Below are 16,452 nucleotides of genomic sequence, written 5' to 3' on the forward strand. Positions count from 1 at the left end.
TTGAATTGAGACATACTGTGGGATTGTTCTGTTTTCTAACCCACTTCTGATCTGAACATTTTTGATTTCCTACAGTATTTTAAAAAAGCAGCATGAACAGTTTTTAAGGGACAATTCAGCTGTCTGTAATAGCAGCAAGATAAAGTATAGATGGATAGTAATACAGTGGAATAAACAAAACGGTATTTTGGCCTTCTGAACACTACCTTATAAAATTTTTACTGTGGAACAGTTTTGCTAAATAGACACCAGTGTACCTAGTGTTAACATAGTTAATTGTAACAGAGTAACATCTGGTAAAATCATATATTCCAAGTACTCTGCATAGGAATGATAATCATCTTTGTTGAATATAAGCAAGTATAACTGGCATGAATCAAACGTGTAAGCCTGGTCAGATGCAAACACAGCTTTGCGATGCTGCTGAATACCCACAGAAGTTTACAGATTAGGATATTTCTTTGGAAATCGTGTCCTGTCAATTTAACTTTTTCTTTCCGTTCACAGCTTTGAAAAGTCCAGCTGCATTCCATGAGCAGATAAAGAGCTTGGAACGAGCCAGGGTAAACACTTTGCGTGAACTTGCTGTTAACATGTGAAAATGCCAGTTGTATGTGGTACTGAATTCTTTGATTACATGAAAAAGTTATTAACACTATGCTTGTATACCTACTTGTATCTTGGAAGAATCCATTAAAATAAAATCTATCAGACCTATCAAATCTAAGTATCAAATCTCAGAGGAAGTTTCTTAATCGTTCATAGGTCAAGCAGGTGGGGGGATGAAACATGGTCATATTCTAATTGATATCTTCCTACAGTCCAAGGACAGAATACTTGGGTTGAAATGACACGTGCACTGTATTTCTGTAGCAAACTTCTAATATATACTGTTGTGGTCTAGTGTGGAATTATGGGATAAAATCCAGAAGCGTTTCTAACTTGTTTGGGGAAGACTGTAATTCAAAATAAGTAAATCTCTAGTACAACTGTTCCAATAGTGAAGTCCATTTATCCAAAGGCAACATAAGCTGCAGATATTCACTGATTGCACATCAGTGCTTTATCAGTATACCAACTACTTTGTGCTTTTTCTAGTAAATGCTAATGTAATGTTCTTTATTTCCTTAAAGACTGAAAATTTTTTGAAGCACAAGATTCGTAGCAGACCAGATCGGTCTGAGCTGGTCAGAATGCACATCCTAGAAGGTATGTACCCAGAGAGCTTCTTTTTCAAACTTTAACTTTGGGCCTAACTGAACTAGGCTTTGATGTGAATCATTTATAAAGATTTATATACTGTGTTTCTCCACTTCTACGGTGTATCTGTTGTAATCTGCATTCTAAATCTGTACGATAGTAGGCAGATGTATGGTAGTGAAACTATTCTCAACTGTGTATTTGTTTGCAAGTGCATGTTGCTTTTATTCTATAATGGTAATTACACCATGAAGTACGTACACATAATATACAGCACTTCCACTTCTACTAGTTACCCTAAAATAACCTTATGCTTTATGTAACTTTTTTTTTTCCAAAAAATAACCCTTAGTAAACTTGACTTTTACTGTTCCTTTTTATTTTCCTTGTCGCTCAGGTAATTTGAAACAATAGCTTTTTTTAATAAATGGGGCTGTATTCGTGCATTTTGGCCATAATTTTGCCAAATTTAGAAATTACCAAATAACCTTTACCAAAGTCAATTTAATATCTGTTAATTTTCAAAACATGCATTTGGATACTGAGCTCCATGTTGATAATCCACCTGCATACTGTCACTGAAATACAATTTTGAAGACTCTCAAATTTGTGCTAGAAGCTATTTGTAAAGGTAAACTTTTTAAGATTAGTTTGGCAAAAGAGAATCCAAAAATTAAGTATCGGTTAAAGCTTTACCATTTGCTGCTGTAAAGGTTTACCGGTATGAGCTATATTTACGTTCATAACTAGCATTATCTATTTTGTATTTTCTGCTTTATGATTGGACGTTATACAAACATTTACCAGAAGTGTTACTGCTATTATAAAGAGGATGTATTTATAAAAAAGCATGGTCACGGGAATGAAAAACATCTACTCAAAAAATCTTATTTTGCTTGATTTCAGAATGTTTGGAGATAGGGATTTTTAATTTCAAAATAATACTTGCCTAATTTTGATACAAGTAGAATGGTTTTTGCAGAGATGAAACACTTTGCTGGTTATCTTGAAATTGGAAAATAAATGGAGCAGAATACTTAAATCAACGTGTCTTTTAGAGACATTTGCAGAGCCTTCACTGCAAGCCACTCAGATGAAACTGAAGAGAGCTCGGCTGGCAGATGATCTGAATGAGAAGATTGCTCAGAGGCCTGGCCCTATGGAACTGGTTGAAAAAAATATTCTTCCTGTAGACTCCAGTGTTAAAGAAGCAATTATAGGCAAGTAGGACAGCCACAGCTTGTATCTGTTATCATTATAGTAGTACAGAAAATCACTCTTGAGAGTAACATTCACCACAGGAAAACATTCTTGAAGTTCGTTAGCTCTTACTCTGTCAGCTTCTGAGTCCTTTACTCTGTTATCCTTTAATTGAAGGCTGTGCATTTTTTACTTCAAAACTGTTTAAATTACACAGCTGAAGTACAATATTCCTCTTGAAAATACTTGTTTCTTAATAAAAATTCTTACAAATTAACCATAGACACTTAAGACAGATTAATTAAGGGTCACATATGTTCACGTATACTGCAAATGTGTTGAACATACCTATTCATCTCCTATTAGGAAGAACTTCTGTTATGCACTTGGTTTTATCAGTCCCTTGATTATGATCTAATATGGCTTTCATTATATTAAAAACACAATTAGTACTTGTGTACTATATGATTTGATTGTCCTGAAATCTGATCAGTTTCCAGCAAATAGCTAATTCTCCTACCAAAGTCTAGATTTAATTTATATAATTTTTAAAATAATTGTTTTTGCTTGTTTCTTCCTAAACATTTTAGCAGTTGGACAAGAGAATTATCCTCAAGCTTTGGATGATTATTCATTTGATGAAGACAGCAGTGATGCTCTATCACCAGATCAGCCAGCGAGCCAAGAATCCCAGGGTTCCACAGCTTCCCCTGGTGAGCCAAAAGCCAGTGACTCACCATCACCAGTAACACCAAATGCTGCTACTTCAGCACAGGTACTGTGTGTAAGTGTTGAAACAAAATCGCTATGGGACATTTTTTGTTTTGGTACTATATAAATGGGGCATACTTTCATATGCAATGAATACATCTGTTGTTGCAAAGGAGTGTCTGGAACTCCATTTTGTGCTGAGGAGTTTACAGACTAGACTTCTGGCTTGGTTCCTGGCAGTGGTGCAATACCCATAGGCTGTAGCGGAGCAGTATATTCACTGAAATTCTTTATTTGTGTAGAACATCTACAGCTTTCCCGGAAGTTGTTTAAAATGACATATTCATGGTTTACTCCAGCTGCTATTGATTACTTAATGTCTATCTTCATTTTGGGCCAGGGCTTGAACTTGCATTTTAGAATTAAACTTAGTTAAAACAACAGTTGACATCAGCTCTGCTATCTCTAGAAAATACCATAAAAATAACGTTTTTCCACATAATTTAAATTTCTTTCACACAGTCTTAAAATTCTTTCTACAGAATTCAGTATTTAAGAAATAAAAGTAATCTTTGTGTTTGTTTTCTGTGAGGGCTTTGGTGTCTTCTTGAACTATTTACAAACAACGGAAAAAACAGTCAAATGTGTGAGGTTTTTGAAGAATAGTTTCGCCACAAAAGTGTAATTTTGACTGAGTGGTTTAAAGTTAAACTTATTGTCCACTGTTGAGAGAAAACTGGATTTGAAAGAAACACTTGTGTATTTTTAACAAGACTTGCAAAAATGAGTTTTGAAAGAGAACACTTCTTAAAATAATTTAATTTGTGGTCTGAAATGAACGAGCCCAATTTGAATGAGGAGAATTCATCTTCACTCTTAACTAGATTTCTGCAACCTTCATGAAATTTTTTGGCTGGAGAGAGAAAGAGCCCTCAAATTGGGGCTTCAGTGGAGGGAAAGGCAAGCAGAGCTGTTTTATGTTCTCTGACATCAATTAGCTGAACACTCAGCAAACACCCCTAGCACTAGCCACACTCATGATGTTATTTGCCTCTTGTGGATGTCATGAGGCAATTAAACACAACTAAACTTCCAGTTGACTTCTGTGAATGAATCTGAATGTTTTCAAATGAATCCATTTGTTTTCATGAAAATAGGTTAGTAGTTGTTATTAGTCTGCCATTTACTTCTTAATGTTCTTTCAAACTGCCGCTTCCCTCCTGCCACCCAATTTACTTGGGTTTTTTGGACCCTTTAGCAAGAGCTTTCCTTTGTTGCATAGTGCACATAACATGCACTGTACAACACCATTCATTTCAACATCTTGCTATTTGTGCATGTTCTACTTTTACAGTAACTATTGTGCATAATAAGTATATGTTGTGTAATAACACACTGACATCAATAGGATCTGTGGCTCTGTATATTTATGCTTTCCTTTTTGAAAACATCGAAACATTTTGAAAATATTTTTAGACGTTTTGATTTTGTATTACCAGTTTTATTTTTCTTAGGATTGTTAGATTAGGTCTCATTAGAGATTCCAGAAGTGTGGACTTGCTAGGTTGAATAATGGAACTCTAAATTCTCTGAGCTTATATCATATGGGAGGACTTAGCGCGGGTCTCCACTCATTAACAGCTTGTTATTAGGGACTGACAGAGATGAGTTCCAAATTTTGCTTATATTCTGAGTCTTACCTGCCTAGAGGAACAATTGGCTTGTTTATTGAAATTTAAAACAATAAAAAATTTGCCTTAGATCAATGCTGAATCAGTGGCTGGATCAAATTTTTTCTTGTTTGTTGATAAGCAGTCTTGTATCCTAGAAGTCCTTTATACTGAATTACTGTTGCTCCCAGTAAACCCATTTTCTTGTTATACCGAAATGAAAGCAGCTGTAATACTACAGAAGAATTATTTTTGTCTCTTGGTGCGTTTTACTGGACTGTCCATGTTTGTTTCAATAATTTCTTTGATGGAAAGATTTCGGTTTTCATCACAGGGTTATATATGCAATGATGTATAAATTACCGCAGTTTAGTAATACTGCATTCAGTCAGGTCTGTACCTGGTAAATAGACTGTTTAGCTTTTGTAGCCTTTTTGTAGTTAAAGTAATAGAATAGTTTATTCTCAAATTTACCACTGTAGCAAAATCTGACCAATATGTGAATAGTAATGCTGTAAGTCTGTAATCTTCCTCAGGTTGATATTGATCAGCTATAATCTATACTGGATTTTTTCCAAGGGGCTTCCTCAGAGGATTCCTTAATCTCTTTTTTAACTTTACAAAGGAGAAAAGATGCATAACTCTGCACGGTGGATTATTTTCATGCTTATCCTTTTATTTAATCATGCTCTAGGAAAATACATTTATTTGTGTATGTAAACTGCCAACTGATTCTTAACAAAGCCAGGGCTCTACATAAGGAACTGTGCTGCAAGTTGAATAAGAGTTTTATATTACTTTTGTAACATGACACAAACAAAAGATCAGACATAACTGAGTTTCAAGTTCTTACTGTATAAAGTAATGTAAAATTATATATGAGATATTGTCTGTGCTCCAAGGAAGTTATTGCCTTAATTGTTGTAATGACCAGGGATCCTTTACAATTCCACATTTCAGGATCTGGAATTATTCTCATTGGTTTTCTTATTGCTGCAATAAGATACAAAAAGCATTGCAAAGTTCATACTCAAAAGCAGTGCCGGACAAAGAGTAGTGTACATCCATTTTATTTCATTGTTCCCTGCTGTGCAAATTAAGACATGAATTAGGTTTCATGTCGAGAAAATACAGTTTGTGTTGAATGAACTGAAAACAAACCACATGCAATTAGATTCTTTAGTAAAGAGTTAGCTTCCTAATGGAGAGTTAAATAAAAATACTCAAAGCAATGCATGCCAAAAGCTATTCAAGTAGGAAGCATGAGATAGATATGTGATTGCAGCAACAAAATAATAGAGCACTTGAAGCTGATTTGAAAAGCACTTCAAATGGAACTTTCGATCTTCTGCTTATGAATTTCATAATGTATTACAGCCACTTTGGCGTACGTATATACAATGCAAAGCTGCTCCTCTGCAGAATAAAACAGATGCTTACCTTGTTGTTCCTTTGAAATAAAGAGTAAGAGCACAGCACGTCTCTACAGGAGATGTATCTGGGAAATTGCTCTCTCATTCTCTTTAATTTCCTCTGACAAACTTTACATGTTATTACAACAGAAAATAGAAAGAACGGTTTGAGAACAGTGGAGTGCAGCCAGGGCTCTTTTCAAGGTTTCCTCCTCCGCACATTTCCAGGCCTCAGAGAATGTAGCATAACTTTGAGACCCTTCAGCTCACGTTGACTGATGACCTGAAACTCCCTTTCACTTTACGTGTTTGAGCATCTGGTAAGGATTAGGTGTTTAACCACGCTACTCTAAACATATCAGATTCTGGTGTTCATAATTCTGAAGATATTAAACAGTTATCTCTAGAACAGCTAAAGAATTCTGCTTGATTAGAAAGAATGTAATGATTGTTTTCTTGCTATATTCACCATAGCTTGTTGACCTGCTATATGCTTGTGTGCAGTTATAAGAAGAGGTCCAGAAATAATATTATCTGTAACTGAAAATACAAGGTCTGTTCATAGGAAGTATTCTTTACATTGTTTTATAAAGTGATCAAATTAAGAAGGTGAGACCTTTTCATTTCGTTTTTTTAAATTAAAATTTAAAAACCTAACAAGTAAATGATATGCATGGCATCTAAACTGACACTTGCAGTAAAATTGAGAAGTCTGTTTTTCATACAGCCAACAGTCCTTTGTATTTTAAGATCACCTTTTAAGATCACTTGCATCATTTTAAGATGTAAGGAAAAAGTAAATTACTTTATGGCAGGGAAGCTGTCTAATACTGTGAAGTTCAAGAAATATTTTTAGAAAGATACTAGCTTATCTATTTTAAAGGGTCTTGTTTTGTTGTCGTTATACAGATGTTTTCATAGCCTATAGAGGGTGACTGAATAGTCTATCTGAAGTTCTTGTATAGGTACAAGAAGCATCAGCATGGTGAAAGGCAAAAGATTATGTAATGAATAAGCTGGAGTAGCAAACATTTTAAATGATTTTTAGAGGGAATTTCATGAAAAGAAAATTTTAAGAACTAGTGACATTCATGAGATCATTAGAATTCTGTGCTTTATGGTAATACAGTAAATGACATTTTGATTCAAAGATCAACTAATTACTTTTTAAATCTGTTACTGTATAACTGGAATAAGCCTTTGTAACTTGATAGCAATAGGAGTGGAATATGTTGTTATATGTTATATACAGCACTCTTTTTAAAAGGGTAAGTGCCTCTAAAGTCCCCTGCCAGTTCTTATGCAAGTCCAGCAAATAACAGATGTATGTAGATATCAGATGCTTTCCAGAGCAAACACTTTGAAAGGTGGTGTAAAAATAGAGGCGTTTTTATCTTTAGCCTGCCACCACAAACTGACACAATATTAAGACAGGCATGTGTGCAGCATTTCAGTGACTGGGCACAGCACACTAAATCTTATGATTTACTAATGCGGTATCAGTAGCTTTTCCTCTGGATAGCTGAGCTACATATTCCTTTTTTCACACAGTACTTGAGAGACAGAGATGACTACTTGCTAATACATAAATTATTTTTAGTGTATATGCAACTGTCTGTGTTTCATTAACATAATTTTAAAAATAATTTAAAATCACAGACATCCTACAGACCCTGCATTTAAGAAAGGGGGGGGGGAAAGCCTGATCAACAAAGCACGCTGTGTCTTAGGGATAAAGTGAAAATTGCCAGAGTTGGACTGATGTAGATCTCGGAAGAGATTCTTCAGGTAAAAAATTGGAAAGGAAAAGAAGCAACAAAACCACTATACAGTTCAGATCACGCTGAGACAAGCTAGGTACAGCTCCCTGTTGTCTGCTAGCCGTAGGAGAGGCAGCAAAATGGGTAATAGAAACACAGATAGAAGTGGAAATTATCATAATTGAAATGTAAGCAATAGTCAGGAGCTTACTGCATGCAGATTGGCAACTTGATAGTTGCCATCCCAGAAATACAAAAGAACTAGTACATGAAATTGCAGAATGTGCACAGAGTGTTTTTAGCAAGCTGATTTAAATCCTGTGTGGTACCATCTGATGGAAGAATAGTGGCGCACATCATACTAATATTTAAAAATAGGAAAAAATGAATTAGAGACAAGTAAATGTCTGTCCTAATTACAATGCAAGGTTTTAGAACATATTCTGCAGAAAAAGGATATTTAATGATAAGGATGTAAGGGAAATGGATAGGCATTTATAAAAGGAATGTTGTATTAGATAATCTAATTGCTTTCTTAAGCAATGGCAATAAAACTGATCTAATCTGTCAGGACTTAATACAACATGATAGTAAACATTAGCAGAACTGGAGAAGATGGAGATTAGCAGAGATAGGAAAAAGAGGAATTATTGACTTGAAAGATGAGTAGTGCTCCACAAGAGTTGATTTTGGAACAGTCTGGTTTAATTAACAACCTTGTTAACCATTAACAACCTTGACATTACTGTTACGAATGGGCCAAGTAACAAAAGTTCGAAGGCATAGTCAGCACAGAGTTTGGCTTTTAGGGGTTATAGAAACGGAGCGAAATTTAGTAGTTCTAAAAAAGAAAAATACACAACGCCTCTCCTTCCCATGGAAAAAAAATGGAGAAAGCTGGGAACTTCAGTTTAGAAAAAACGGAGGAGGAAGACAGGGTGCAGTAGTCAGCAACAGAGTGACTGTGAGCTGTTGTGTCCTTCCTCTGCAAAAATACAAGTGTATCAGAAAAGATAATTCCGGATGAAGTAAGGAAGTGTTAATGCCACTGTATAAGCATGCAGTGAAACATCGTAAGGACTATTCTATAGGTTTCCAGTTACTCGTGTCCAAGAATGATTAATGAAACTGTAACATGAACAGAAAAGGATGATCAGAGAATGGAAAATCTCTTTTATGAACTGCCTTGCTCTTAAAATGATATGCCTCTCCAGGACGAGAAGCAATGGACACAGACTGAAACACAGGAAATTCCACTTGAACACAAGAAAACACTTCTTTACTGTGAGGGTGGTTGAACACTGGAACACGATGCCCAGACAGTTTTTGGCATCTCCATCCTTGGAGATATTCAAACCCAACTCGATGTGGTCCTGGGCAACCTGCTCTAGGTGACCCTGCTCGAGCCAGGGGCTTGGTCCAGATGATCTCCGGAGGGCCTTTCAAACCCCAAGTATTCTTTGATTCTGTGATAAGAAAAGAATAAAAATTTATGTTAGCTACAGAAACAAGGGCTGAGATGAGATACAGGCTCCGTCTGTAAACAGATCAGAGGGATATTGGCCCACAGGCAGAAAGAGGTTTTAAACTGGACAACAATTTCAGCACAAAAAATGGCTACGGACAAAGCTGAGAGAAGTTTCCCTATTATATAGAAAATCTGGGGGGAATTTATTCTAGTAGGAGCAGTGCTGCCAGGAAAATAATAATTAAAAAGCCCCAAGCTTATATGGAATTTAGTAAGTTTATAGAAGAAATGATATGCATGATGCTTGTAACAGCAAGGCAACCAAGTCACAGGTCACTGGATTGTACCTACACAGCAACATAATTGTGGTGGAAGTCAGATACTGAAGAAATACCCCTTCTGGCCCACTCAGTTGCCGCAGTTGCCATAAGAATGCTATAGGAAGCTCTCTCTTCAAAATACATGTCTGCTCTGCTACTGTGTGATTGTTCTGAAACAAGTTTATCTTCCCACATTGATGTTTGACATTCATGAAAGAGAGACTTTTCTGAGAATATTAGTTCGGGTGGTAATATTCATTGTGTGCACAAGATTCTGATTTCATAGATGGAAAACAGTGAAGGCCTCTTAGCTCTATAAGTAATAAAGCAAATGCATCTATAGTGTTTTTCTGTAACTTCAGCTGACTGTGTCAGTACAGCTATAGCATATTTGAGGTTAAAATTTAAATGTTATATTGTAAATTTTGCTTCAAGCAGAACAAAAACTAATGGTAATAGCCCTGCTAACAATTGGTAACATGCATTCCATTCTTCCTTTAATTATATTTAGAAGGAGTACAATTTCATTTGAGCTGTTTTTCTCTACTTAGTAGCCTATAGAAGTATAGAGATTTGTTACACTTTTAAGTTCCGTAATTCTATGGTGGTAAAAGCCTTAAAGTGTGAGCGCTAGATAACACTACCGAGGGAAGAAACTTATTTTGGCATAACCTATTCCTGTAATTCTGACTGACTAACTTGAAGAGAAGGTATTTCCTTATTCCTTATGCCAGGGACAAAGGTACTTTGACAGCTGTCAGTTCTAGAAGAATTTTACAATTATAAAGGAAGTTAAGAACTGGAATCAATTAGCTAACCTGATTCTGGACTACCCACCAGACACTAACGTATGTTAGGAGCAGTTTAGGTAAAACATTCCTGCCTGGACTGGATGAGGTTATTTCTGAAGCTCTTTTTTGTGATTTTGTAAGGAAGACAGGATAGAAATATTTACCAGAAGATGTCTTCATGATTTTATTTCCATTTCTTTTTAATGTATGTTAAAAAGACAGAAGATAAATATTTCTGCAAATTAAAATATGAGAGTAAAGGTTATGAAAACAAAACCCTTTCTGAGAGCTGCTTTTCGACATGTTGTTATACATCCGTTTTGGTTAGTATTCTTTTTCTCTGCAAAAAACAGCAACAATAATAATTAAGAAAAAACTTAATTTTGGAAAAAATATTTATTATGATATACTACAAAAATTAATGAAGACTGAGTGTACTTTTGATAGTCTAAAGAAAACCAAAATGACAGAATTTTTCAAAATTTTTGAAAGCTTATTTATAGAGGGCTTTTTTGAAGGCTAATTTATACTGACTGATTTATAAAAGGCAGGAATATAATTTAAAGAATAAGAGGAAAAGTACAGAAGAAAAATACAGGCTTTACATAGGAAAAATATCTAACATGGCAGCCTGAGGACTTGATTTCGATTAAAATCAGTTAGTGTTTTGCTTCAGTGAGATTAGAAGTAAAAACAGGTTTTGGATACATTTCCATGCAGCAAGTAAATGGAAATTTAGAAATAAAGGTATGAAACCAGTATATCTTATTTGGCGTATTTGAAATGTGCAAACATGTGCATTTATAGCATACTTTTTTACCTATACATGAAAGTCCTTCTAAAAAATATATATGTGTGTGTGTGTGTATATGTGTGTGTGTATATATATGTATATATATGTGTGTGTGTATATATATGTATATATATATGTATACACACACACACACACACACACACACACACACATATATATATACACACACACACAAACACACACACACACACATATATTCATATATATAAATATATATATATAGTGAATGTGAAATGACTGTAAGTTGTCGTAGTGTTTTGTCACGTGTTTGTGTGAATATTCAGATGCTGGATGTTCTTAATATTTCTCTTTTTCCTTATATTTTTTTTAATACTAGTATCCACCTTTAACCTCTCCAGTTCCTGAATTCCTCAAAACTCCCCCTACAATCGAGCAGCATGTTACACGTTCTACTGTTGCAACCACCCTGACCACAAATACTGTATCTGCAGCAAAGCCTGGGCCAACATTAGTAAAGGTAGGCTGTAATGATGGCATCTGAAGATTGTGTTCTGAAATCTGTTTTCTTCAGTGCTCTATTTACTGAAAAAATACATTAACAGCATTATAGCGTTTATAACCAAGTAACTACTTTTAGTAGTGTTCAGATGAACATACTGGGTTGGTAATTGAAAGCTCTGGCATGCTCTCTAAGATCAGCAATAATGTTTTGTAAGAACTGACTCATTATTTCAAGAGCTCCATATAGTATATTGGACGTGTTTTCAAGCTAAATTACGCATTACATTACTATTGAAGTTTTTTTAAAATGCACAGAGAAATAAGGACTGCACATATCTGTAATACTGAGTTGGTATTTTCTATTGGTGAAACTCAGCTTTTCCAGTCTAGTTCTGTATATGGAATAATTGAATAGGAGCAGAGGTAATTGTATTCATAATCCGCCTACAGCCAGACTGTTAAACAGCATTACTTCTCTTTCACAGCTGTTTTCCTAGTTATTTATTGTATAAGCAGAAAACATGCATCTCTTCTGCTTTGTGTGAGAAAAGTTAAGATACTAGCTCCTTGTATTTGAAGATAAAAAAGCCTACTCATAGTTCTTTTCTGTATCAACCTAGCCAGCACAGATGACCTGTAATAGTCAGTTTCTGATACAGATTTGGCTATAGCTACTGAAATCACTGGAATTGTCCCAGCTTACTTGAAATGCAGGACCTTAATGGCAAATCCAGATATCCGCCAAAACAGGCTGTGTAGTAAATGTACATGTATCAACACATGATTTGATGTCTTCTGTTTGATACCTTCTATATGACTACACAACCGCCTTCAACTTCTCACTCAAAAACTCAAAGAGAATTTTATCATACGTGCTGATAAAGATGGTGCTGATAGTTTGATAAGAGTATATGATCATAATCTAGACCAGTAAGCTCTTCTGATTGGCAGGTGTTTACAGACGGAGTTTAAAGTGTTAGCTCATGCTTGTACAAAGTGCTAAGTGGCTTTGAACTTACTTGTTAAAGAAGAATATCTCTTTGCAATGACAGGTGGTGACCCACAAAATCTCTTAGCTTTATCCTTGCCATGTAGTAACAAAACATTCACAACTGGGATTTCTGGTTACCTTTTCTTGTGCATACTCTAAAATAGATGGAGTATGTTAAGTTTTCAAGGATTTTGTAGGCCATTCTTTTGAGCAGTGTTGCAGGGACAGTTGTTTTCAGCAACATTGTATTTTGCCATCTTCTCTTCACAATAGATGTGTTCCTGTACATCCTGTATAACTGCATGTAAATGAGATGTCCGTTACAAGTTGTTTTTTTTTTTTCAACCTTTTCCATCCATAAATAGCAAAGCCACCCAAAGAACCCAAATGATAAACATCGGAGCAAGAAATGCAAAGAACCTAAGCCAAGAGTGAAAAAACTGAAGTACCATCAATATATTCCACCTGATCAGAAAGGTGAGAAGAATGAACCACAGATGGACTCCAACTATGCTCGTTTGCTACAGCAACAACAACTGTTTTTGCAGCTGCAGATCCTGAGCCAACAGCAACAACACTACAACTACCAGACAATTCTACCTGCACCGCTGAAGTATGTAAGGCTTTGTTAGTGTTCTATTGGAAAGTGTCCTTTAAAGAAAAACATACATTAGTTATAGGCTTTGTTTTTTTAGAAATACATGTGTTTTTCACATGTTATGAGACAGAGAGAATCCATGGAAACTTAAGATGGCAATGTGCATCACTGTGATATTATTTACATCATCTAATAACAGAGGCAATGAGGTTCTGCTCTTGTTAAAAGATTCGAAAAGCCTAGTAAGCCTATAACTGTACCTAGTTATTTTTAGTTTAACGTGACAGTGGAACCTCCTACCTGCCAGATGCATTTTTCCAACTAGATGCATATCTGAAGCGAGGATTCATGCAAGAGCAATAAAGTTTTGACACTATTTTCACACAAATATGATATAGATAGGCAAAGCAGAAGAGGAACATAAAAACGCTAGCTTTCACAAAAAGACATGCTGTTTTGGTGTTTTTACTGTCTTTTTATATTAGTTTCACAGACCGCATTTTTGCAGTTTCCAAATGAGAAGAAACAGTCATTTTAAATTAGGTAAAATTTGTATATTGTTTATACCCTCTTATATCTCTAACATATGAGCACTTTATCAGTGTTGATCTTTAGTACTTTTAAGTGAGAACTGTACTTTCTGATTTATAGATGGAAGCAGTCAGAGAAATAAATCTTCAAAAGTTGGCAGCAGCCTACAGCGGAATGAAAAGCTGACCCTCTCCAGAGTTTCATTCTCACCACCTAAAACCATCCTTCTTTTCCTAAAAGTACTCAGTGTAGCACGCCATAGTCATACAATCTTAAATTCAACTGGTTTTTAACTGGATTTTTTAACTGGAGTTTTCTGAACTGAGTTATTTTTCCTCAGCAAGTGATGCTAGAAAAGTAAAAGATACCATCTGTGGTTATATTTATAAAATTACCATGTATCCTAACATTTGGACTAGAGATGCTTCTGCCTGCTTACCCACGCTTCTTATGTTCCATTTACTGACATTTCAGAAATGTTTCTGCCTAAATCAAGTGAACAAAGAAGAAAGCTGGCTTACGGTACCTAGTGTAAATGGTGTCTTTTTTTTTTTTTTAATGATTATTTTGAGATCCTTATATGAGATTCTTACAAGAATGAAAATGTTTTTTAAAAATGTCATCTGCAGAGTAAACTGTCTTCAGATTGGTCCTTATTCTGTATTAAGTAAATTGACTAGCACATTGGACATGTATGTAGGGTTAATGCCCAGAGCTGAATAATGGTTTTTTTAACTGAAGTGAAACAAGAAGGTAACTAGCTGCTCTAGTTGATGAACTTGTATAAACTGATCCCACCGTCCTCTCTTGAAGGATACTATGACAATAATAAAAGCTATGAAGCATAAATTTGTACACTTAAACTGAAGAGTAAATAAAATATCAACATAGCAGTCTCTATATATAATTTTCTTCTCTATCCTTTTACACTGAAAATAATGCTACTGTTTCATGTTAAATATGTATTTGCAAAAAGAAAAGGCCATTGTGATAGACACTAGATATAGAATTACAGCTCCTTGAATGAAAACATAGCACTGACATTCTTGTCTTTTTTTAATCACTCAAAGGCCACTGAGTGACAAACAGAGTAACAATGGGAATACGCCACTGAATACTTTGAACAACAGTACACCAACATCAGTTGCCAGCTCACCAAGACAGAACAGTAGTACTGCTAGCAGGAAACCAGGACCACTACCTTCGAGCTTGGATGACTTGAAGGTAAAAATCAGAAGGATTTGTCGATTCCTAAATATCAGTCAGGGTGTTAACTTCCAAACTGTTACTGTCAGGAACAAGCCTGGATGTTATTTTTCAGTGAAAACTGTACTTTGTTTCTTAGCTGTTTAGAATAAGGTTAAGTTTTCATACACAGCTCTTCTGGACTTACATATTTGTTTTGATTTAGCCTCCTCACATGCCTATGTTCTAACAATCACTTTCCTTTCCCAGAGAATTAGAAGAGGAAGAATAATTTTGAGTAGATTGTATAAGTAAACAGCTTGACACCTTAGGTAAACTGTGAGGTGCACTTTATGAGAAGTTTTAGCCTAAGCAGATTTAAATACTGGATCAGTACTTTCTCCATAACAATTTTAATATATCAGTGGAGAGGATTAGTTAGGGCATCTTTTAGTTTATATCGCTTAAGAATAACATGTTCAGAGAGGTCCCTGAATTCTACACAGAAATAACACTAATAAAAGAGGTTAACTTTTAAGTAAGCTGATGCAGCTTTTTTCCCTTTGTGTGAATGTTTATGGGTGCTGTTGCTTGCTTATGTAGAATTAACTGGTTTCTTGTCTGAGAAAGCGAATGTATCATAAAAACACACAGAAAGACTTGGTATATGAAGGAGAGACATGTCTTGGTACTTTTGTTTTTTATTTGGCTCACATTATGTGCACTTAAAAGTTTTTACAAAGAAAGCATGATGTTTACTGGGCTTCTTTACATATTCATAATAAATAATAAAGCAGAAGCAAAATTTCTCTGTTGATTGAACCTGTAGAAGTAGCTGAAATATTTGTGTATTGATTTCTGGCCCTTAATTACTTATAATCCGTTTATAATGTCTTGTTAGTGGTGGAGTTATTTGTGTTTTTTTGTTGTTGTTTTTTGAGATGTATAACCAATAAGTGAGTTGCATGGTATTATTTTATTTAAAGATGACAGAATTAAGCAAGTGAATAGAAAACAGAGATCAAATAAAGATCTTCATGTTTATCAAAGCTTGACACATTATCTGAAAATCAACACTGAATTTTATAAAAGTTTCTTAAAGTATAAATAACTGTGTAAACTCTTTTTAATATGAAAGCGTTACATATGAACCTTTCTTCCTTCACAAATAAGTTATCAGGAATTAATACCGTCAGGGGCCTACTGAAAATGAACCTGAAGCACCTTATGGGATTTAGATTCAGATATTTTATATGGCATCTACAGACATGTGCCAAACTTGAACGGAGGAGTAGAGACATCTAGTGGACAGTTTGTTTATTTCTCCCTTCCTTTATGT

General features: G+C 35.0%; 1 protein-coding gene across 9 annotated transcripts in view; it reads left to right on the plus strand.

Moving 5' to 3' along the window:
* The window catches only part of MRTFB (myocardin related transcription factor B), a 110,729-nt gene that overhangs the window by 81,058 nt on the left and 13,219 nt on the right, over window positions 1–16,452 (plus strand). For 5 of the 9 annotated variants that reach the window (XM_009683467.2, XM_068908814.1, XM_068908816.1 and 2 more), the window contains 7 exons: window positions 508–563; window positions 1,134–1,209; window positions 2,259–2,420; window positions 2,991–3,184; window positions 11,684–11,824; window positions 13,165–13,412; window positions 14,999–15,152. In XM_009683467.2, the coding sequence (XP_009681762.1) occupies window positions 508–563; window positions 1,134–1,209; window positions 2,259–2,420; window positions 2,991–3,184; window positions 11,684–11,824; window positions 13,165–13,412; window positions 14,999–15,152 (1,031 nt within the window). The remainder of the gene's footprint in view (window positions 1–507; window positions 564–1,133; window positions 1,210–2,258; window positions 2,421–2,990; window positions 3,185–11,683; window positions 11,825–13,164; window positions 13,413–14,998; window positions 15,153–16,452) is intronic. The other 4 variants (XM_068908815.1, XM_068908817.1, XM_009683475.2 and 1 more) reach the window with 1 other exon arrangement.

This window comes from Struthio camelus, chromosome 15, assembly GCF_040807025.1.
Source record: "Struthio camelus isolate bStrCam1 chromosome 15, bStrCam1.hap1, whole genome shotgun sequence".
In the NCBI taxonomy this organism is placed as follows: Eukaryota; Metazoa; Chordata; class Aves; order Struthioniformes; family Struthionidae; genus Struthio; species Struthio camelus.